At 45.7% G+C, this 24,783-nt stretch overlaps 1 protein-coding gene across 2 annotated transcripts in view; it reads right to left on the bottom strand.

The window, feature by feature from the left end:
- Positions 1-24,580, bottom strand: part of MTMR8 (myotubularin related protein 8) — a 39,596-nt gene extending 15,016 nt beyond the window's left edge. The window contains exons 1-7 of one of the 2 annotated variants that reach the window (XM_063313349.1): positions 24,520-24,580; positions 11,015-11,137; positions 8,275-8,437; positions 6,086-6,243; positions 5,813-5,941; positions 3,305-3,439; positions 1,110-1,242 (exon numbers count right to left, since the gene is read on the bottom strand). In XM_063313349.1, coding sequence (XP_063169419.1) covers positions 1,110-1,242; positions 3,305-3,439; positions 5,813-5,941; positions 6,086-6,243; positions 8,275-8,437; positions 11,015-11,137; positions 24,520-24,543 — 865 coding nt within the window. In that variant the 5' untranslated portion in view covers positions 24,544-24,580. Of the gene's footprint in view, positions 1-1,109; positions 1,243-3,304; positions 3,440-5,812; positions 5,942-6,085; positions 6,244-8,274; positions 8,742-11,014; positions 11,138-24,519 lie in introns of those variants that run through there. The other variant, XM_063313348.1, reaches the window with a different exon arrangement.
- Between the last annotated feature and the right edge of the window lie 203 nt (positions 24,581-24,783).

Raw genomic sequence — 24,783 nt, 5'->3', positions numbered from 1 at the left:
GCACGGGCAGTAAAGGGCACGCCTCTCTATGCCCATGTAACACTTCTGCTTCATGAGCTGCACTGACTGCCAGTTTGCTTCTGGGTATGATTCAAGAGGCTGGTCATGGCTTCTAAAGCCCTACATGGCACAGGGCCTGGTTATCTCCCATGGTGTCTGCCTAGCCGACACAAGCCAACAGGCTGGGCTCACTCCAGGTACCCTCCGTTAAACAGCGTTATCTATCAGGACCCAAGAAGTGCACCTTTTCGGTCATGGTGCCTGGAATGAGCTCCCTGCTGAAATGCAGATGGTTCCAGTAGTGGTACGTGGGAAAGACCCTGGGAGACGGGGCGAAGAGATACTGCCTGGGGAATGGTCAGGTAAGAGGGAGCATAGCCCACAGCTGTATAGTGGATGGAGCAAGAGGCTTAGGAGGGACCCTTCCTAAGTTCTCGGGCTATAAAGGTGGCGGTGGGAGATTTGCACTTTCAGACTTGCCAGATTCTGTTAGCATAGCCTTACAATAAAGTAGAATTAGCTCATCTGGTTGTGTTTCCTGTCTGGTCTACCTGGGAAGGCTGACAGTTCCCATCCTGATGGTGTTCATGGGGCCTTAGAGACCTGGCTGTTCTCCCAGGCTTTGGGGTAGGGTGGACGGAATCCCTTCTCAGGTGTGTTTGGCATATGTTTTGGTGTTAGCTGGCTGGATTTTCCATCTTGTTTATTTATTTTGTTTTTCTTTACCCTATTGTGTTTTATTTTGTTCTCCTCATGTTGTGAGCTCCCCAGAGTTTGTTTGGAACAGAGTGGCGCCAAAACCAAGTAAGTAAACAATAAAATATTACAACTATTAAGTAACAAACCGACATGTATGTATAATGTACCCGGCACCACTGTTACACCAAAGTGATTCAGTCAGTAAATACCATAATGTATCTACATTCCCAGTTAAAATAACACCTGCCTTCTGGATAGTTTATTACTGCAAATGTAATGCCAGCTAAGAATTCAGATAAGCTGAACAAGCCGAGAACACAGTCAAGAGGTTTATTCTACTAAAGTCCCCCATTCAGATGTTCCATACTGGTCTGTGCAAGCAGGTAGCTAAGAAGCACATCAAACCTTACCTTCCAGGAGTTTCTGGAGGCTGCTCCTCATCACATGGATGTTTTCAATGCCGATGAATTTAAAACGGATGCAGTCGTAATTATCAACATTCTCATAGCCCTTTCCAGCAGCTCGGTTGGCCATGGCGTTCAGCTAGGAAAATTCAATGACATTTATTTATTACTGGGCACATTAGCTGCTCCAATCGTATCCAATAGGGCTGGCTTTCATAGTCTATTCTGTCTAATAAGGATAAAAAGACGCATACAAATGAAACAAACTCACTGTTCTTGGCCAGAGACAATAAACAAACTCAAAGCAAACAGAGTGCCGCATGCCAAGGTAGAAAACTTCACTGCGTATCTACCGCCAGGACCTGTTCAAAGAGCAAGCTTTAATCTATACACTTCTAAAACTCTTGTGTCTGTTTGTTTGTAACCTTTAACTGGGCAAAATGGTGCATCATAGGACAACAATTTTTGAACCAGGCTACCTCCAATGGGCTAACTTACAGAATGCATCCAAAATCCAGGACCCATGACTCCCATGGAATTGAAATTTGGCAAATTTTATAAAACATGTTATGACATAAAAAATATCATAAAACATGTTATGACATAATACAAAATGTCACAAAACATTTCCTGTGGTCAAGCTCCAGCACCACGACAAGGTAACGATCCTTTCCTGAAGTCAAGGCAGGTACATCTCTGAATATCTCCCTGAATTTTAAAGTACATTAGAAGCTCTGCCACTCTTGAAGGCATTGAGGAATCTGGTAAGGAAATATCTCTAAACGATGACCCAACGTCATGGGTCGCCTAGTCACCTTCTAAACCGCAGGAAAGTTGGAGCCCAATGGATCTCAAGAGGAGCTTGCTACAAGCAAGGGGGAAGCAGTGGGAAAGGTCTGCTTCTGAGATCCCTAAGTGACAGTCCCTGGATCTAAAGAGAGCCTCTTCTACCTGAGCTTACTGGATGGGCAGAAACAATTGGTGGAAGTCAGTCCCAAAGTTATGCAGGTCCTGAGCTATGCAGGGCTTTAAGGTAACAACCACCGCCTTCAACTGCACCTGGAAACATACTGATAACCGGTGCAGTTGTCCGAGTTCAGGGGTTACGTGGGCAAATCACAACATGCCCATCACTCCTTGAGCTACTGCATTCTGGATTAGTAGAGGCTTCGGAGTGGTCTGCACGGGCAGCCCCAAGCAGAGCACATTGCAATAGCGGAACAGCTATAATATAAAGCCTTCCGCGTACATGGGTCACTCTTGACTCACACACTCAGTCTCTCAACACTACAGTACTTGAAAAAAAACCAGTTAGAAATTCCACTTGTCACTCTCAGCACGAGGGTACAGGGCAGCCCACTTGCTCTCTGAAGAGCTTATCAGGGAGAAACGGAACATGGTGCAACCTTCTCGGCTGTGACCAAATGCAGCGCCTTCACAGCCCTCTTCTCTCTCCCTTCTCATCATGTAACGACCTTGTCTGCGTGACACCCAAAGGATGTGCAAGTCTGGCTTAGCATTTCTTCTCAACCCGGACCACAAATCAGGTTAAGGGACCACCGGCCATGGAAATGTTTTGGAAGTACCGCACAGGCAGCCCCTGCAAAGGTGACTGGAACACAGAATGAAAAGGAAGGGGACAGGCAAAAAACACAACCTGGCGTTGTTTACCGTGCTGCCTGCCACGTTTGCTGGGTGAGTGCCTTACCATATTTAACGTTAAGCTGTGTTTGACGTGCTGCACAAATTTGCTCTGTTTTTCCCACCTCTGGAAAAGGTAGCCAAGGAAGAGAAACAAAACAAGCACAAAGCTACGGCAGCTTTACCTGAGCCTGGCACACCCTGGAAGTGTCAGGTTGGCCATTTTTAGAATTCCCAGCCAGGAACTTCAGAGGAGCCTGACGCTGACTTTCAGAGCGACCACATAACCACAATCACGTTTCCTGCCTTGGACAGCGGGTTGGACTAGAAGACCTCCAAGCTCCCTTCCAACCCGATGGTTCTACTGTCTGGACCGAGCACCAGCTGCTCAGAAGAGCAGCAAAGGGACCGGGCCGATGGGACAAATTCACTGAAATTAAAAATGTATCCTTTGCCTTTTCAAGGGCGGCGTCCAACGGACCAAGCCCAGGTCAGTATTCCCAGCAGCAGCATCGGAGCTGTAAATGAAGCCAACATCCAAGCAGCCAGAGAAGCAATACCTTTGGCCTTGTGTCCACAACGTACACGAACCCACTCCCCGCGTTGGCTTCCCTGACGGCCTGCAGCAGCTGTTCGTCTTCCAGGCAGCGAGTGGTGAATCCGGACAGAGGCTGGCTGCATCGGCAGATGGCGGCCTGAAATGCAGAGGGTTTGTAGAACAGGGCAGGTGAGACATTCGGAACTGGCCACCGATGTACCTGCTCAATTCGGATGTAACTATCCCGATGCCAGGGCCTTGTGTGGCGCAGGGTGGCAGGTGGCAGCAGCGCAACCGAAGCTCTCCCCGCGACCCGAGTTCGATCCCAGCGGAAGCCGGATTCGCTCTCGGGCAGCCGGCTCAGGTCGACTCAGCCTCCCATCCTTCCGAGATGGGTAGAAGGAGCACCCGGCTTGCTTGCTGGGGAAGTGTCCTAACAACCAGGAAACACACTGAGACAAGGAACTGGTCTCTAATATTTATTGCTAGTACTTAACAGGAATCCTAACAAACTGAAGAAGCGTGGGAAAACCCAGACATATAACCCCCAAGGGTTAAGGCGGTCCCGATCTGTGTCTCTTTGAATGGCTGAACAATTCATCAGTGCTATGCATGCGCTTGACAGTCTGGATGGGAGCCCCCTGCTCGCCATCCTTACTCATGACAGGAAGGTGACGGCTGGGGAAGGTACTGGCAAACCACCCCGCTCTATAGTCTGCCAAGAAAACATCACGAAAGCGGCATCCCTCCAAAGGGTCAGACATGACTCGGTGCTTGCACAGAGGACCTTTCACCTTTCATCCCAATGCTAGAGAGGGGTGTTTACAGGGATGTGTGTGAATATCAGAAACATGTTTGGGGTAAAATGTACACCACAAAGGGATGCAATTTGGAAGGGGAAGTTATAACTCTGAATAGCTCTTTGGAGTGAATCCCCCCCCCACCTCCCAATCACGGGAAGCTTCAAATAAGATTTCTACGTACGGGCCACCTCTTTTCAGAGAAAGAGTGATCATTTTGTTTCCTCCTTGTTTTGCTGCTTCATCATCTATTTATTTGCCCCCAATATGGGGAAAATGCTGAGTGAAAAGAATGCAAGGGAGCCAAACACTGGTAAAAGGGAAATTTCCCCGGGAAAACGAAATCCATCACAAAGTCATTTTGCCCAGCCGTGAGGTGAGGGCACTGCAGAAACGGTAAGGTTAGCACTCAACAGCTCAGCTCTTATTCCACAATAAGAGCCAGTTCATCGATCAGCCAAGTAATAAAAGAGATTATCTGTTCCGAGCTATTTCCCTAGGGTTCAAAAAGCCGAGAGTAGCAGAGATAAGATGTAATTAGTTGAAGACTGGCAGCGTAACTAGTTTTGAGGACTGAAACAGCAAAAAGATGCCTCTTAGGTTGTTCTAAATGGAAAGCTGCCATCGAGATCTTCACAAAATCGACCTTGATGGTATCTATTCCCATAAGATCCAAAGGAGGGAGCTGCTGCAGTCAGCTGAAATTTTAGCAATCAACTGCCCTCTCCAAAATTCAGTGACCATAAAGAACATTGGACATAGCTGGATTCAAGATACCCGCATGCGTTAAAAGATGCATAGCCTAACGCGTTATCTTCCGAGTGCTGATGATGGCTTTAACGCATGCAGGTGTCGAATCCAGCTCTGCAATGCTTCACATTTGATTCAGAAAAGGCGCTGTGGAACATGGCTTTCACTTGTTGCAGCTGCTTTAATAATGGAGAAAGATACAGCTGCTTTAACAAGTCTTTTTTTTTGGGGGGTGCCATTGAGTCAGTTTTTGACTCCTGGTGGCTGCATGGACTAGTCCCTGCAGTTTTCTTGGCAAAGCTTTTTGGAAGTAGTTTGCCACTGCCTCCTTCCTAGGGCTGAGGGAGCATGACTGGCCCAGGGTCACCAGCTGGCTTTGTTTCCAAGGCAGGACTAGAACTCACGGTCTCCCGGTTTCTAGACTGGTGCTTTAACCGCTACCCGAAACTGGCTCCCTATGAATCATAGGTGCTGCATGTAAACTCCTGTGCACTCCAAAGCACCTCTTCTAAATCAGATCCAAAGCAATGCAGAGCACAGACCTACTAGACATAACAAGTAATATTTCTGCAGTCACCTCCTGTAATTTTTGTCACACAGGCCCAATCAATTCAATTCATCTGGTGCCATCACACAACAGCTACTGTACCACCTCAGTTCATTTCATCTCCAACCTTCCTTCCCAATGTCTGGGCTGCGACCCAGCTAAAATCCCAGATTTTAGGACCCTAAATTTAGATATCAATTTCATCTTCAAGACTAATGTAACCTTGTAATAAAGGCAAAGCTAATACTCCTGGGCGTGCTTTTTATCTGGACTACCCTGCAGGGCTGACCACTCGCTGCCTTCACACACACCATCTGTACAGTTTTCAAAAGGTGTCCTGTGAAACAATGTGACTTGCACTGCTTGCACGGGAAAGCTGGGGGGGGGGGGGAAATGAGCAAATCCATAGAAAAGAAAACACAGCTTGACTAACGTTATTCTCTTTGTAGAAGTAGGAAAGCACAGGTATCCGACCTCGGCTTCGAAACTTCGCGCTTCCCAAGACCATCGCCCGAGTAGCTGCTTTAGGCACAACCAGATCCCGAGGATAGGTGCTGCAAACCTAAGATACAGAAAGAAACTATCTTCAGGTATTCACTGATGGTCCATTCACTTGCAAACCATTTCTTACAGATGTACAAATTAGGAGAGGCGGATTATAACCGACCCAGCCTTGATAGCAGATTTAAAGCGGATGCCAGCTTACCTCGTAATCCCTGTTGGCATCGCTAATTTCCCAAGAGCTGTTGGGAATGCCCATCCGCTGGTAATCTGCTTTGACATCTACCAACTTCCAGCCTGTTTCTCGGCTGCCTTCAGGCGTTTTGGGGTTGTAGGAGAAGGCATAAAGGTCTTCAGGCTTCACTAAAGCGGAAAGCGATGTTGAAAGGCAAAAATCAGCCATCTGGGCATTTAAGACCAAGTCTTAAAAACTGCATGCAATGCAATGACATTAGAAGTGACTTCTTCCTTCAATTTCTACTCCACTTCATTAGATTTCCATTTAACATTTCCCGCAGACTTAAAAATAAACCTTGAAGTTACTAAGCCCTGAGACAATACGCTAGAGCCCTTTCAGCTATTGCACGTATGATTACAACCATTTTATTATAGGTTTTTTTTTTTCCAGTAAAGATTCTATGAACAGAATATTTTTTCCTTTACATTTATACTTTATGGGGTGACGTAAAATAGCATTTCCTAACTCTATGTCTTCCAGATGAATTGGCACAAAAGGAAGGGTGCTGTAATCCGAGACACCTCAAGGTGTTTGGAAAAGGATGGCGGGAGATGCCCCATCTGGGCCAATCATTGGGTGTCCTCTTACCCATGATCTGTTCATTAAGACGTTGTCAAATCTGTTGGGGGAAATGTGACGGCATTGCGATCAAGCCTCATGATCGGTTTGGGATTCAGACGGGCAAGTTCTCTGGCCCCTTCCGAAAACCGCAATCAATAACTCATTCTGCCAACTCTCCAGGCAGCAAGTGCTTAAAGGAGAAAGAATTGGATGAAGGAAGCCATGGACCAAACAGGTAATCTTCAGCTGTCAGTCAACCAGTAGCAAATAATGAGCGATTATGTGTTTGGCTGACACGTAAGATATGGTGGGATTGTCTGGAAGAGCTGAATCAGAACAATGCTAAGGGGATGCAAGCTAGACAAAAGAGAAGATTACACTTTGCTAGGACAGCAAGGCAAGAAGTTTCCAATTCCCTCTCACCAAAAAAAAAATGCTCAAGAGGCATAGATGGGCAGCTGTTTAGTAGCTGGCAGCCACAGAAAACTTTTTGAGTCACAGCACAGGGCACAATAACGCAAAATAAAGAGCATATCAAGGGCATGATTTTCTGGTTTTCTTCCTGGCTTTAGGAGCTTCCTTTTTGTTCTATAGGTAGTCCTCAACTTATGACTGTTTAATGATGGTCTGAAGTTACAATGGATTTGGAATGGGTGCCTTACAGCCTGTAAAGCACTTCCGAGCATTGCAAAATGTTGCACACCCCCACGGTCACATGACCACATTTTGGGTGCTTGGCAACTGGCTCGCATTTACGACCGGTTTCAGCATCCCGCAGTCATGTGATCACATTTTGCAATGTTTTTTGCTGTTTTCTGTTTTTTGTCGTTTTTATGACAGCTGTAAAAACAGTCGCAAAATTGGGTCCAGTCACATGGCAACTTGACTTACAACCGCAATGACTTACGATGGAAATTCCGGTCCCAACTGTGGTCGTGAGTCAAGGCAGCAAGTTTTGGAAATGCAGTTTTCAAGGATTTCTCGCTTAAAATAGTAGGAAACTCTGTTAAAGAGTTTTGGCAAGTATGGGCAGAGGTGGCTCTAAGGGCACCAAGCAGGGCTCCAGAGACTACAGGCAGCGACACGGCTTCAGAACACCTCAACTTAAGATATAATTGGTAGCTTAAACCCAAAATTGGCTGTTCTTCATGGAAAGATTATGACAGTATTAACATCCAACCCATGGAATAGCCAACAAGGCTGTAATAAACCAGCTCACTCTGCCAATTATAAACTCTGCCCATGCTCGATGCCAGTCTTTCATGCCAGGCCCAGAGAAACAGCATCCTAACGAATCTCAGGGCTCAAAGACTTCCTGCACTACTTCACACATAATTTTTTCCCTTCCACCCACACACCTCGGCCCAGTTTTCCTCCCTAGTGCACCAACGTCAAGGCACCCAGCACAACGGCTTGAATCCTGCCAACACCTTGCTAGGACGAAAACCCAAACCAACCACGCTATTCCCATTTCAGCACCGCCTGGAAAAAGCTCTCCTCTCCAGGGAAAGAGAAACTTAAAAGTCAAGGAGAAGAGGCTGCTCCCACGCAGCGGCCCTGGCCCGGAAGGCAGACAGATGGTGCGCCACAAGCACCTGGCTGCGAGAGCTTCAGCAAAGAGGTGTACACTTCGTGGCAGTCTCGCTCCTGGCCCATGAGGAAGTGGGCCACGCGGAAGTTCTTGCAGCGAATCTGCAGCTGGCAGCCAGAAGCATTCAGAGGTAGCTTCTCCACGGTAGCTATGTGGTGGTGAAGAATCTGCAGGAAACAAGGAAAATAAATGGAGGTGGGGTGTGTGTGTGTGTGAATTATGAACCTTCCTGTGGTTAAAATAGCAAAAATCCAAAACCAGTGCCCCTCTGTGAAAAAACGGCTCACAGGGACTAGCGTTGAAGAGGCCATAGTAACTTGCATTTTGCGACTCCCAAACAATGTACTTGATTGAGAACTGCAGCTGGGCGTGAAAGTGGCTGCAAATTTGATTTCTAGGTGAATTCTCACCACCAAAGCTGCCGTACCCCGCAGACCCTTGCACTGTCCGCTAAAGGGGCTCAGTTTTTAGGCATGAATGCAATCTAAGTTAAATGTTCTGGATGAGGCTTCTGAAGGCTTGACCGTTGTGGGCAAGCATCTCCGGGCAGGGTTCCCTTCAGAGAAGCTGATTTTCTCCGAGGCTGAAGGCAGAGACAGCTAAGAAGGGGGAACGCGGGGCCACTGAGCTAAGGGGAAAATCTGCATGCCACTCAGGTGCTGGGGAGGAGACCTTGTTCTGGCTGGTTTTCTATTTTCCTTTTCACTAAATGACCTAAGCAGAGCAAGATAATGCAGGGATGAAAATGAAGAGTGAACAATGAACTCTATACCTGCCACATCTTTATGCCAGCTTGTCAATTGGTTTATTATTATTTATTTATTTATTTATTTATTTTCTATCCCACCTTTATTATTTTTATAAATAACTCAAGGTGGCGAATTACCTAATACTCCTTCCTCCTCCTATTTTCCCCACAACAACAACCCTGTAAGGTGGGCTGGCCTGAGAGGGGGTGACTGGCCCAAGAGCACCCAGCCGGCTTTCATGCCTAAGGTGGGACTAGAACTGAGTCTCCTGATTTCTAGCCTGCTGCCTTAACCACTAGACCAAACTGTCAATACAAGTTGGGCAGAGGGCTAAACCTCATCAGTGAACCTTTAAATATACAGGTACTTCTTGACTTACAACAATTGCCACCGGAATTTCTGTCACTAGGCGATGCAGCCATAAAGCGTGACCATATCGCTTAGCGACGGCCATCCCTGCAGTCCTGCCTGCCGTCATTAACTGAATCCCACAGTCGTTAGGTGAGGTGACTTCCTGCTGGCTTCCCACAGCGAAAGACACTGACTAAACTGGCAGGAAGCCGCAAGACCCAGGCCGGCAGGCAGGTAAGTGGTTGCTGCCACGTGGGGGAGGATGCCAGGGGGTGCACAAGAGGCACCACGCAGGTCGGGGAGTGCACGAGGGTGTGCGAGTGCCCAGTGTGGTGTGAGCACCGAGGGGCTGGGGAGGTGGTGCCGGCGGGGGAGACTTACCCAGTGACTTGCGACCTTCCCTGCTGGCTTCCTTATCGACTTTCTGGGGGAGCCGGCAGGGAAGGTTGCAAATGGCGATCGCGTGATCGTGGGACACTTGGCAACCGGTCGTAAGTGCGAACCAGCTGCCAAGCTCCCAGATCATGATCACGTGACCACGGGGGTGCTGGGACGGCTGGAACTCCAGGGACTGGTCATAACCACCATTCATTCAGCACTGTTGTAACTGTGAACAGTTGCTGAACAGAAGTCGAGGACTACCTGTACGGGCTCTGATCTCAGTTAATTGATAGGATCTGGTGGGTTTGCAGAGGGTGGTCACAAAAGTCAAGATGGTGGCCACGAGGGTGCAATCGAAGCTCCATCTGTTTTTTACGTGCATCACCGTAAAAAGCAGGCAGAGTTTGCACTCTCGTGGTCGACATCCTGACATTTGTTACCACTTTTTTTGGACACCCCTGGGCTGTGCAATGCTTTGGAGTCAATTGGGGAGAGGGGCTTTGCATGCACTGGTGCACCGGCCAGTCTGCAGCCCTTTCACGTCTGTGTGCATCCCAAAGCACTTCTTCCCGATCCAATCCAATCCTGCTGCAATGGGCTGTAGGAACGACCATGAAGAACAGGGAAAAGCGCTGCAACCAAGACAAGGGTCAGATAAAGGAAACTGGAGTCCGAGGCAGAAATGTAATTTAAGAAAGCGTCGCAGGCTGGACCCTCCTTAGTTCTCTGGACGATAAAGGGAGGAGGCACATTCAGACTTGCAAGATTCTGTAACGGTAACCTTATAATAAGAATAGTTTTAGCATTTGTAACTTGGTTTCCTCATCTGGTCTACCCTGAAGGGCTAACACAGACAGTCTTAGCTGACAGTCATTTCTTAAAAAAAAAAAAAGTGATCTTGCATGTTCACACTTTTAATAACGGCACTAGAGTGTGTGTTTCCAAACACAATGTGCTGAAAATTAAGCAAAAGATTTTCAGTGTCTTCATACTCTGCTGACTAAACCTGCTTGGTCTGATCCATCAGGGATCCCATGTTCAAGGGCTGCTTATGAGCCACAGGCCAAACACAGTCATCTTAACCTGGTTAATGCTGGGATTTGCGATCTTCAGCCTCTAAAAGGCAGCTAGTTAGGGACTAGCCAGATTGTTCAGGTTAAGCCCATTACTTGAAAAGTAGAAATCAGCATAGTGTTCAGCGGACAAGAACCCTTTTGGTTCTCAGTAGTCTGGAAACCAGTTCCTGCCACATTCCAACATTACCCATGTCTCTTTTCGAACTTCAGTTGATGTGTCCACATAGATCAGATGCGTAGCCGTCAAATACAGTGTCCCATTTGCTGCTTTCCTGTTGGTATAACGATCTAGCAACTTGACATTTTCTACCTGAAGGGCAGAGAGGAAAAAAGAATCAAGAAAGGAGAGAACCAATTGGAACATGTCTAAAAGTGGCACAACGCACCCGACCAGCCACTGCACACAAAAACCACTTGTGCCACTCAAACTGCCCGCTGTTCAGCTTTTATTCTTCCTGCTGGCCAGGAAGTGAGTAATTACCGAACAGATGGGAGAAAGTGTCTTTATTCTAATTAAGCCCAGAGCCTCATCATGCTGAGATGGGAAGCCAATTAGGTCAAAGTTGTAATCTTCTCACACTAGGTTGTCTATCATAAAGAAGAATCCTTTCTAGGGGATTAAGAAAGGAAGCTTTTGTGATCATGAATGAGGCTTCTGGTATCTCACCCTATTACAAGTTTCCAGCATTAGGCTCAGCTATTCAACCACCTTGAGTACAGAGAGTTCTCCCTGTACTGATGAGGGTCGTGGGCCAAGAAGATGGTGGGATCTGCAAGAATTTTGACTCTCTGTTGATGGCAAAACAATTAAAAGGCTCTTTATTTTGTCTCAATTACGATGATTTAAATAAGAAAACCTGGAGGAATAAAATCAAGAATGAGTACTTATGAGACAACAGGGAGGTCACTTTTGGTTCAGGAAATAAATTTCTGCACTAGGCACACATCAAAGGTATCCTAGCTCCTTAATTCGTAGTGCTCATCTTCATAAACCACTTGGGGCTACCTGACTTTTGCTGATGGTCCTTGAGAAGCCAGTATATTAGGGATGGGGAAACTGAAGTTCTCCAGGTGTTGATGAAGCAGAGCTCTTAGGAGCTCAACCAACTGGGACAAGAGGGAGGAGGGTTGGAAGCCGTTGTCCAGCAAGATTTGGCGGGGCACAGGATTCCCATCCCTGCAGGAAGCAACATAGATTCAAGAATCCTAAAGTCTAGGGGACATTCCCACTAACTCTGATAGCCACCAATGGCTTTGCTAAGTTGATTAGGACCACTGGAAAAAGGGCCTCCCTCCTCCTGCTTCTTTCTCATGGAAACCTGTTTGGAAAGGAAAAAGCTGAAGTTTAAGAAACAAAACTTGCAACGAATACACATTTTTAAAAAGGCCATGGCACTGACAACAGCAGAACCATCTTTCCCTGCTGTCACCAATTTTGCAACCGATTGTCCAATAAATATTTTTTAAGACTGAACCTACCCTGTAACCTTCCTGCTGGACACCAGCCATGGTGTCAATGAAGCCTTCTGCCCTCTAGTTATTTTTTCAACTCTTGTTTATCCATACGTGGCACTCAGGACCCAGTTGTTCATCTAGCCTTCCAGGTAGGACTGTCCTTCCCATCAAGTGCCCCAGCTCCACCCAGATCCAGAGGTGTTCTCAAAATGAAGATGGTGGTTGAAGGACAGTGCATGGCTTTCAAGCGTACCTGCCCCTGATCCTCTGCTAACACCGAGAGAAACAAGTCTTCTGCTGCTGCCTGTTTCTAAGCCCAGAGGCCCTGGGAATAATGCAGGCATGTTGACAGTTGAGAGGCTGAGGGACACAGGTGTCAGGAGACTTCCACCAGGTAACTGGCTGTGAAAAACATTTGGGAACCAGTTTTCTGAAAATTTGTTTCAAATATATTTTGGAGCACAGGCCCATCTCTGCTCAGATTTTTGATTAAGCAACTATCAAAACAACCGTGTTATCTATCCCTAGGTCTAAGCCCATATTACTTAGCATGTTGTATGACCAGACACAAAACCAGCCATTTTGCAGTGACACCCACAATACTGTCCTAATTCTAAATATGCCTGCTAGGTAGGAAAGTAGTGGGTACCACTCACCTTCGGTCCTTCCATTTCCAGATTTCCCTCTGCCAGAGAAGACCACAAAAACATTTTCCCCATTTGCCTTACAATTTTCCAGGTCTGGACTTTTCACCTATAAACTTTCTAAAAGGCTATTTCAGATTTTTTTTGCAAGGCGGGCTTTGCCAAATGGAGAACAGGCACAGTTGTAACCGTTTGTTCTGTGTATAAAAAGACCAGGCCTACAAAATGCAGAATAACCTGAGGATGAATGACAAAATTCACAAGTTTTCCTGCCAGATCAAAATAGGAAAGCAGAAGGAAATGTGTGTGCTGCAAGGACACAGCAGCTGCAAAATGCCTAAAGTTGCAGTACCCTGACTCTGAATGTCCAGTTTATTGCTCATTTGCCTGGAACAATGGTTAAGGTGTTGGGCTTGGAATGACAAGACCCAGGTTCGTATCCCCCTCAGGCACAGAGGCCTCCTGGAGAACTTTCTCAATTCAATCTACCTTGCAAGGTTACTGCTGTGGAAGAACCGGTGAGGAGAACATTATGTGCCAACTTGAGTCCCTAGAGGAAAAGTAGGATACAAACCTAACCAGTCATCATCAACACTACCATCAGGCTAAGTCAGCGTCTCTCAAACTTGGCCACTTTAAGATGTGTGGACTTCAACTCCCAGAATTCCCCTGCCAGAATTCCGGGATTTGAAGTCCACACATCTGAAAGCAGCCAAGTTTGAGAAACGCTGGGCTAAATGATATATTTTCTTCTTATGCTCCAATATTCAACAGAAGATTTGGGAGGAAAAAAAATGGCACAGCATCTAGCCAATACCCTCTGAACTTGAAAGGGTAACGAATACAGGGGCTGAAAGGAGGAATTATGGGTGAGGAAATCTTTGATTTGCTGGGGGCTCATTAGATGACCTCAGGACGTATCCATTGGATTGGGCAGGGTAATCCTTCCATGGCAAATCTTAGAATCAAAGAGTTGGAAGTGAGCTAGGAGGTCATCAAGCCCAACACACTGCAGGGTTCACTATACCATCCCTGAGAGATGACAATCCAGCCTCCATTTGGAAATCTCCAGTGAAGGGGAAGCAACCACTCTATGCAGTAACCCATTCCACTGAGTGTCAGCTCTTATTGCCAAGAGATTCTTCCTCATGTCAAAACTGTATCTACGTCCTTGAAGTTTCACCCTACTAGTTCTAGTCCGACCCTCTGGGACAAGGGAGAGTAAGTCTGGACCCTCCATGATGTGACAGCCCTTCAGATATTTGAAGAGGGCTACCCTGTCCCCTCGCAACCTTCTCACCTGCAGGCTAAACATACCTAGGTCTCTTAACCATTCCTCGTAAGAACAGTTAATTCAACAGGTGAGCATGACCAGGTAAGGTCACTAAGAAATAAAAGGCAGGCATATGTAGGGAAACCCAAGACTTGGCCAGGTACGGAGGAAGCAAAGGAACGAAAAAAGTCATCCCAGATGCTAAATGCTTCTTGGTGAATGGAACAGAGGACCCTGCACAAAAGCACAGACAGGGCCCTGCACCATTTCACAGACACGCTCCAAACCTACTTGGGAAAGCAAATGGAGAAATAATAAAGCTATTGCCTAATGTTTCAGAAACTGCTGTACAGGTTTCTAAAATGATTATAAAAACTCAGGTAAGCCAGCCCCTGTGATAGATGAAGCATGGCAGAATAACCTCACAGCTCAGCTCAATCACTCTTCCTTCCAATAATTGTTTTGCAATTAATCCTCACTCGTTCTCTCTGTGCGATTCAACACCTTCTTTCATACTGTACTGGGCACTCCATATACTGGGTTCACTCCACGTTCATTCAGCACCCAATCGTTCTTGACCTCCCCTCTTCGTGTTCTCCTACACACGCTTCTTCAGTGCATTCAGCTTATTTTTGTTTTTCCTGACATGCCCAACTCTTATGCCCATATAATAAAACGGGCAGAAGCACACTCTAAAACACAGCCATTCACTTCTCTGCCACCTGACACAGCAATACCTTTCCCATACAAATATCTAAAATACTCCTTCCAACATTTTACACCAAATCACGTAACCACCTCTATTTTAATGCCAACCACTCTGCTCCCAGCTTCTTATTGAGCCCTCTTCAACCCACTTCCATTTTTTTTTTATTTTCATCAATATCGTGCTGCATTTTCTCCGCCCCATTTAATTTTAATTATACTTTACTCTCATCAACTACATTCCTTGCAACCAAAGGTTCTCCCTCTGTAGACATTATATTCTTTTTCTCATTTTTGACAGCAATCATTGGCTTGTCCCATTATCAATATTCACTGGAGTGTAACTACCGCAAACGTATGGATTCCTATTTTCATAAGCACCCTCCACAAAAAATGTGATACCAACTCATACCTTCTGGCATACATTTTAGCCATTTCATTCATAATTAAGCCCACACTTTCATTTCCTTGTACATATCCATCAACTCTGCAGATCAGGCCACCTTCATTCGGATCTATTGCAACCTTCCCATTTCTCAGTTTCACAGACACACAACTTATTTATGTTGCTCTCTTTAGTTCATTTGTTAACTGATACTCTTTACCATTTATTCCTGCAACATTCCAAGTCGCAGATGGCCTATAGATAGTGACATCGGCTTGGCGTTGGTCAACTGAGGTTTCCACAAAATGCTTACTAGCAAGATAGAGAAGGTATGGACTAGGTTACTGGCCAAGACTATGCTAGTTTCTGCCCATCCTATAAGGTTGGGCAAAGTGGGCACGTGCCAGGTCCCTTCGATTAAACAAGGTCATCTATCAGGACCGAGGAAACACACCTTCTCTGCTGTTTCATCTGCCCTCTGGAATAGTTCATTCCCTAGAGATTTATGAGGTTCACACCCTAAGGAGGTTCTGAAAGTCCTTGAAAACCAGGCTGTTTTCCCAGGCCTTGGGGCCCAGTGGCAGCAGAGCCCTGGTCAGCTTTCCTTGGTGTGTGGTGTTCGTTTCTTCCAGACGCACATGCTCTAACCTTTTATTTCATTGCTCTTTGCTTTTTAAAGTGTAAAAAGAGCTGTTTGGAGTCAGAGAGCCTCTAAATTTAATAAATAAATATGCTGCATGCAGCATTCCCTACCAGCAGTAAGAATTTTTGACATATTTTTGCCAATGTGTCACAACCACAACTCAAGCCCAGTTTTATTCCATACCACGCATGTTATCTGTGATGAGGTAAGATTTCTACAGGTAGTCCTCACTTAACAACCACAATTGGGACCAGAATTTTGGTTGCTAAGCAAAGCAGTCATTAAGTGAAACTGACCTGATTTTAAGGCCTTTTTGCAGTGGTCATTAAGCGAATCACCAGTCATTAAACGAACCATGGGGTCATTAAGTAGATCACGCGGTTCCCCATTCATTTTGCTTGTTGGAAGCTGGCTGGAAAGGTCAGAAATGGGGATCATGTGACCACAGGACACTGTGACGGTCGTAAACGCGAACTGGTTGCCAAGTGCCCAAATTGTGATCATGTGGCTGTGGGGATGCTGCGACGGTCATAAATGTGAGGCAAGTCAGTTGCCTCACATTTTTTTGGAGCTGGGACAGTGCTTTCAACCAAATACACATCCTATCAAGGTCTCAGGTCTAACCAGTACTTCCTAACAAATGTGAAGACTGTGATAAAGGTGAAAAACAGGAAAAGAATCCAGCATGTATGCAGACGTAAAGGTCAGTGCCAGGATGACATAAAACTCCAATAACATCTGCCACTTCTTTTGTGAGTGCAAGGTTCCCATGCTGCCCAAGGCATCTGAAGCAAGCCACAATTTCATCACAATACTGACATCATGACACAAAAACTGCTGCAAGTCAGTTTTTCAGCACCTTTGTATGTCCGAACCGTCACTAAACAGATGGTCAGGTGAGGACTACCTGTAATCTAGAGACTATCTTGCAAGCCAACATTCTATTTCCCATATCCCATCATTTAGGGGATATACGTAATATACTTTTACACACACACACACACTCAGGAAGTGTGACTCTTCAAGCAAAACAAATTTCAGTCTAGCAAAGAGTGATTCGTAACTTGCCTACTATTTTCAACATCTACTGCTTGTTCAATTTTTCTTCTTGGGTCCACAACCGATTTGGGGAAAAGACTGAAGAACATCCAGGGAAACAAACAAGTCACTTTTTCATTAAGGACTTCCCATACGTCTACTTTAGTCTACCATTACTATTTGCAATAAACAAAGGCGCTAAGAATATTGCACAAGGTGATATTAAGATGAGAGGTTAACATCCTGAAAACAATGTTAAATGAGCGCAACTGCCTTATATTGATTTGGTTTTATCAGAAGTGTTGGGAGCGGGTTAACTTCCACTCACTGAAAACCCCAAGGTCGGGAGCAGTAAGATAAAAACTTAACTTTCTCCCAGATATGCCAAGCTCCAATTAAAACATGAAGTCTTCTTTGAGTTGAGCTCAGCTTCTCATGGTTTCATGGACCCACCCATGTAATTCTCTCAGCAACACCAAAGTAATGGTTTCCACTGTTCCCCACAGCCTGAGAATTTCCTGGTGGTGCTCCATCCAACTATAACTAGATCTGGCTCTGCTAAGCCTTTCTTTAAAATTGAGATCAGCCCAAACTGGCTAGGTGCAGTTACTTGCTGTGTTCAATTCCATTTAGACAGCCTGCTCACCAGGTGACCTGTTTCCCCAATGTGACCCTCTTTTGCAGTGCCCGCAGAGAGCACTTTGGAATCATCAACTGGTCCTGAATGCAGTAGCTCATCCGTCTCAACCGTGGCCTCTTTAGCTGACATCAGAATTTGCTTTCTGAGCCCAGCCAGACTTAAATAGGCAACACCGCAGAAAGATTAATACAGGGTCAAAATTAAATGGTGATTCCACAAATGTTTAGGCTAAAGAGAGGTTTCACGTCTAAACGGGTTGAACGTTATCCATCAGTTGCTCCTCTCCAACCCCCACCAGACGTCATCCCTAACTAGCCCTGTAGAAGAGACCTTTTTAATCAGAGATGCAGGGATCAACCTGGGCTGAGTTTTTTCCCTTGGGCTATTTTTTTTAATTATTTAGAAGGTTTATAAGGCCAGTGTGACTCTGGACAGCATTCAGCATAAAAACAAAGAATAATCAAAGGGAAAAAAAATAATGAACAATCTATATACTACGAAAATTCTCGTGTCTGTTTGATACTTTGTAACCTTTAACTGGGCGAAATGGTGCACCACAGGCCAACCATTTTTGAACCAAGGTACCTCCAATGGGCTAACTGACAGAATGCGTCCAAAATCCAGGACCCATGACTCCTGTGGAATTGAAATTTGGCAAATTTTATGACATACAAATGATCATAGAACATTTTATGGCATAATACAAAATGTCGTAAAACGTTTCCTGTGGTCAACTCCTGATGTTTGACTGGGCTATACAGTTCAGTCTGAACGACATGGGCTATTTTCAAGGCAGATACCTCTCTGCATGTCTCCCTAAGTTTTAAGAACTTTTCCAGGGAAGGCAGAACATTAGGAGCTCTGCCCTTGTTGAAGGCATTGGGGAATCTGGCAAGGAAATATCTCTGAAATGATGACCCAGCAGGTCACGGTTTGTCTAGTACACTACATAAATACTAAATATAAAATGGCAACCAAGCATGTAAGAAAACAATCACAAGGGGAATCCCATTCAGCTGGCCCCTAGTTCTTTATCCTGCTGTTGGTCCTGTAGCTCTATTTTCAGGGCCCTCTCCTCTAATTAGCTCCAGTGCCTAATTCAGACAGGGCCCTTAATCCTGATCCAGTTAATTATTCCTGTTCTGCCATTCCATTTGTCTCTGGCAAAGACCCTCCGTCCAAATATTCCCAGTACCGCTGAATGCATGAATGCCCCTAAATCTTCAGCAGAAGCGCGGGAACTTTCAACATTGCCTCTTTCCAGAGGAAATCTTGCCAAGCTGCACCACTGAGCAATTCAATTTCAGCAGAGCCAGCTCCCCAAAGAAAACGGGATTTAAGCTGCTGCTGCTGAGATTTCTGAGCCCCACCAGCGCAATACTTCTGAAGCTACGTAATGAGGTAACCTTGAACTAATGCATGATTACCGTTCAGCAGGTCAGCATCACAGGTCATATGGGGGCTGCCTGTTCCCTGGAGACCATGGGCCCTTAAGTCTTCTTTCTGCAACCCTGGCATCTCCCACAAGCCAGGATTGCTGAAAACTGACCATCAAGCTGCGTCAGGAGGTTGCTTGAAATAACCGCTCTGTAACTTTTCTCTGCGCTAGGGAAAAAAGACCTAGGGGCTAGCTGAGACACACAGGGCAGCTTTTCCAGCCAAGCTCATAACACAGGTATCCTGTCTGTTTTTAAAATATGCATCTGTCTTTATTTCAGGTCACTGATAAGCCATCCCACCCTCCTGCCATCTTGCATTTTTCAGAAGCGTCACAAGATTTATCACTGTGTAACAAGAGAGTCACCACAAACTCAGAGCTCTGACAGCTAGATTTCTACATTTCCAGGCACTGTTGTTACAAAAAGGGAAATAAGTAACCAGCTTTCCTGCAACTTCCTTTACATCAAAAGGAAACAGGTTGGAGGACGGGGCTTGAAAGGCTGGGTTCTTCCCATTTTCTCAACCTACGGAAATTGGAGGGTGTGGGAATAATTAGAGGAAATGGGTCTGGGGGAAGTAAACTTGAGGTGCAGCTGCAGAATCCAAGGCCCCCAGCGCTCTGAGCCCAGCAGCAGCACCAGGAACAATTTTTTTTTATTATGAATTTTATTAAGTTTCAAGACAAAGATAGGTAAAGGTAAAGGTTTCCCTCGACGTAAAGTCCAGTCGTGTCCGACTCTAGGGGGCGGTGCTCATCTCCGTTTCAAAGCCTTGGAGCCGCCGTTGTCCATAGGACACTTCCGGGTCATGTGGCCAGCATGACTCACGGAACGCCGTTACCTTCCCGCCGAAGCGGTACCAATTAATCTACTCACATTTGCATGTTTTCGAACTGCTTGGTGTGCAGGAGCTGGGACGAGCAATGGGAGCTCACCCCGCCGCGCGGTTTCGAACCGCCGACCTTCCGATCGACAGCTCAGCGGTTTAACTTTAATAATTAGAGGAAATGGGTCTGGGGGAAGTAAACTTGAGGTGCAGCTGCAGAATCCAAGGCCCCCAGTGCTCTGAGCCCAGCAGCAGCACCAGGAACAATTTTTTTTTATTATGAATTTTATTAAGTTTCAAGACAAAGATAAAAGCTATGAAAAAACCAAAAACTACAAAAAAGAAAGAAAGAAAGAAAGAAAGAAAGAAAAAGAGAAGAAAAACTAAAATGGTGTGAAAACACAAGAGAAAATTTTTTTCAACATTAAAGATGTGACTTCCAACTTCTAACAGCAAGGATATACAAAAATTTTCCATAATCAATCTCTTACTCTATATTAAACCAAAATCACATTTCTATAAATCATTTCCCTTTAGCACATTATAAAAATCACTAAGTATAGTCACTCCCTCCCCTTATATTAAAATAAAGAAAAAAATATATATAAACCTCCTACACAACTCCCCCCCCAAAATAACACTTAAATTATTCCCTTCCTACTACTTTCTATACATTTCTGTCTACTATAATAAAAATCAAAGTAAAAAGCACATGAATTGTCTGCCATTATACTAAATATTACAAGTTTTAATAATCTTAATCTTAATAAACCCCAAAAAGAAAAGCAATTTGAAACAATGACCTTAAATCAAATTCTTAGAACCATCCAAATAAACATTTTTAATACACTAATAACCTTAATCCACATCCTTAAAAACAAACATCAGTCAAACCCTAAAAGTCATCCAGATAAACATTCTTTAACCCTTATCCCACTTCAAAATAAACCAAAGCATTTACATATCCCCACAATGTGCACAGAGCTTTTCTCTTGAAAATATCAAACAGCCCAACTGCCCCCCTCAAAAATTCCAACTTCTCTTCAGAAAACATCCCATACATAATGACCCCTTCTTTTTCATGGCATTTCACCAAAAAGTCAATTTTACTTATTGCTTGCAGATCCCTCTCTCCGTTAAATTCCTCCAACTCCACTACCCAACCTTCATCTAGCATCTCAACAGAAACCCCAATCTCATTCTTAGAAGAGACATTTCTGTCGCTGTTAAATTCCTCAGTTTCATCCCCAACATCCCCAACCAGATGACACATTTTAGACCTCATATTTTCTGCAATGTCCTGAATGCCTTGCGTAAAAACTTGGTAGGAATCAGAAAGAATCTGCTTAAAATCTTGATGGAAGTCACAGAAAGTCTGTTCAAGGCCCTCCATGTCTCAAGCAGTCGATTATGGCGCCCCCCAGGAGCTTGACCAGCTAAAGTCGAAGCTCTGGAAGAGTTCCGGAAAGTGTTTACACAAAGTGAGAGTGAGATAGCAGACAGTTCTCAAGGGAAAGTGAGAACAGAAAGCTGAAGGTTCAAATCAGCCGATTCAATGTGTAGGAAAATGCTAATATCTTCAAATTTAGTACAAAAATAATAACAGGAAAACAATTGTTTACTCTCAATCCTCCTTTATAATTGGAAGGAAAATGAATTCCAAAACTTAAAAAGAATTTTTTTAAAAGTAACCCCCCAAAATAATAAGCACCAAGACAGCCAGTTTCTCCTTGCTGTAGAAAATCTCTCTTAGGGTATGCATACTTTATATATATATATATATTTGGTGATTTAGAAATGGGGTGGCCAATCTTAGTGTCCCTTTAAGGCTACAGCACAGCTTGGAAAATGGTGACGTTGCAGCCTCCCAGTTAGCTGTTAACAGCCAAACGCGAAACACTGTTTGCGATCTTCTGGCTGCAAGCAGCTGCCTGGAGGACAGATGGGGTAATTCCAGGTGTTTTCCTTTATCCAGAGAACATTTCTGGGCTTCAGGAAAACCTGCCTGAGCCCGAAAAAAATTGCTGCCTTGTCAGTTCCACCCACTAAGCCTGCAGGCACAGCTGCTCAGTCTGCCATGTCCACACCAGACATTCAGCACCAGGAACAATTGTGAAGCAACTTTCTCACTATGAACTGCATCTAAAGTAGGTAGGAAGCAGGATGCCCTGCAACTTTATATGCCTCCGGACCAGGGTTTCTCAACCAGGGTTTATTTATTTAAAAAATTATTTCAAATTCAGGCAACTTCACATTAAAGAGGTAAGTTTCATTCTTTATTTTCAGTTTAAAAACACCACTAATGCATATATACAGGCATGAAACAAATACAATAATTTGGTAACTTCTGGCCTCTATTTGAGCCTGAATGTGCTGGGGTTCCCCGAGGCCTGGAAAATATTTCAAGGGCTCCTCTGGGGTCAAAAAGTTGAGAGAGGCTGCTCTGGACCCTTTGGAGGGCCCGCTGTTTCCAAATGTCCCTGAAAACAAGGTTATGGCCTCATAAAATAAACCAATTATCTTCCCCGGTCCTTTTAGGCAGTTCAGAAACCTCAACAGAGGCTTTTCTAGGAGTTACAAAGCTTTTCTGCGGCACATTAAACGGGAACATTTTTATTCCTGCAACCACTCTCTGGGTTACTCACTTGGCCAGCCACTCAAAGCAATAACCTGGATGGCTAAGAATATCTACCCTCCTTGCAGAGAATGGTTGTAACCACAGGTCATTACATATAACGTACCATAAAATGCCATAAAATAACAGTAAAATAGTAAGATTGTAAAATAAAGTAATAAGAACAACGTTGGATGTAAAAAGGTTACAGTGAGATTAAGCCAAAAGTACAAGAATTTAAGTATTTCTTTCTAAGTTTAAAAGGGGGACTTGAAAATACAAAGGTCCAGTTTTGGGTCTTGAGAAGGAAATGATTTGTTTATATAAATTTGACATATACTTAAATAAACAGAGTGAAATCACAACGGTGGAGGAGCAATGCTTCTGTTCTGGCTCGCCACTTCTACTTAGAGGCAGCAGTAAAGCCAGAGGTAACCTAAGAAAATGCACTCTATGCATGTTCAGAGATCCTCTGGTCTCACTACATGAAATTTACCCTTTATCCCAGGGTCCAAAACCCAGCTCAGCCTCTACTTTGGATGGGCTCTGTTGGCCTGACATACTTACCCCCAATTAGCAGAACAAATTTGTTCCGTTAATGTGCTTGAACCATCCCAAGAGCACACTGGCTGGTTTCCACAAACCCGCTCGGTTAAAACGGAGTGTGTGATTCAGCCGGTCGTAAGAACAGGGGCTGGAAATCATCTCAAAGGGCGGGAACCCACCTGCCTTCTCCAAGCAGCTTGGGCGCAATGTGCCCTGCAAACCCCTTCCCCAACTGGGCGCCCTCCGGAGATGCTGGACCGGTGTACCCATGATCCACACACAACGCAACTCCCAGCCGACTGAAGCAGGGGGTCCTGCCTTCGGATGCGCCACTGGCCTTACCCTGCTGGGTTGGTACCACCAGCTTAACCCCTGGGATGGGTGGTCCTCAGATGCCACTCCACTACTACAGTGTTGTCGCTGTTCTTATAAATTGTTTTTACTTTGGTTGGCTTTAATAATAAAAAATTATAAGGTAAAGGTAAAGGTAAAGGTAAAGGTTTCCCTTGACATTAAGTCCAGCCGTGTCCAACTCTAGGGGGCGGTGCTCATCTCCATTTCAAGTCGAAGAGCCGGCGTTTGTCCGTAGACACTTCCTCCGCGGTCACATGGCCGGCATGACTACACGGAACGCCGTTACCTGCCCGCTGAAGCGTTACCTATTAATCTACTCACATTTGCATGTTTTCGAACTGCTAGTAATTATAATTAGATTTTTATCCCTCTTTTTAATAAATATATACAGTATATAACATAGGTAAAGGTAAAGGTTTCCCTTGACGTAAAGTCCAGTCGTGTCCGACTCTAGGGGGCGGTGCTCATCTCCGTTTCTAAGCCTTAGAGCCGGCGTTGTCCGTAGACATTTTCCGGGTCATGACGATGTATAAATATGTTTATAAAAATTATCATAAATATATTTATAAAACGTTATTTATATATAGAGAGAGATATATAAATAACCTTATATATAATAAATATAAGTAGAAAAATGTAGAATATGCATAAAAAACTCAAGGCAGTGCCTCCCATTTCCCCTCACAACAACCCTGCGAGGTGGGCCGGGCTCCGTTCGCCGCCCTGAGTCGCCACTGCAAGACGGGCAGCTCTAGAAACTGATCCAGTAAGTAAACCAGTCAGCAACCCCGCTCGGCCACGCCCCCGTCCCTGCATTCACACAACCCCGGGGGGATTCCATCCTCGGCGCATGACACGTGTCGGGCGAGCTCAGGAAACGCGTGTCGTCGGCCAGCCCCACGTGGGAACCCCCCCGACGCCCCCACGGGGTGGCCCACTCCCCCGGCCGGTCGGGCTCGCTTCCCGGGACGCCCCCGGGCGAACCCAGCCCCGCTGAGCACGTGGGGACGCAGCCTGCGGGGACGCCACCGCCCGGGAGGGGTGGGGCCAGCGGGCAGGCGCTCTGCACATGCCCAGAGGCCCTACCCAGGCCGGGGGGCGGCATTCCGACCCCCCCTCCCCCGCCTCACCTTGGGCGTCGTGATGTGCTCCATCGCCGAAGCCGCCCGGCCTCTTCCCCGTCCGGATCCCGCGAAGCATCGCGAGACTTCGGGGGAGCGGCGCTGCGGGCGCCATCTTGCGTGAGGGTAGCTGCCCTTCCCCGGCGGGGGGCTCGTGCGAGCCGGCGCTGGGAGCTCTCGGCCGCCTCCTGCCGGAGGGAGAACGAAATGCATTGGGGCCCCCCTAGACTGATTCGTTAGGCTCCCCCCCCCCCGAGAGATACACAGCATTGC

The sequence above is a fragment of the Candoia aspera genome, chromosome 12 (genome assembly GCF_035149785.1).
Source record: "Candoia aspera isolate rCanAsp1 chromosome 12, rCanAsp1.hap2, whole genome shotgun sequence".
Lineage (NCBI taxonomy): Eukaryota > Metazoa > Chordata > Lepidosauria > Squamata > Boidae > Candoia > Candoia aspera.
The sequence above is the reverse complement of the archived record's forward strand: the minus strand, read 5'-3'. Positions and strand labels throughout refer to the sequence as shown.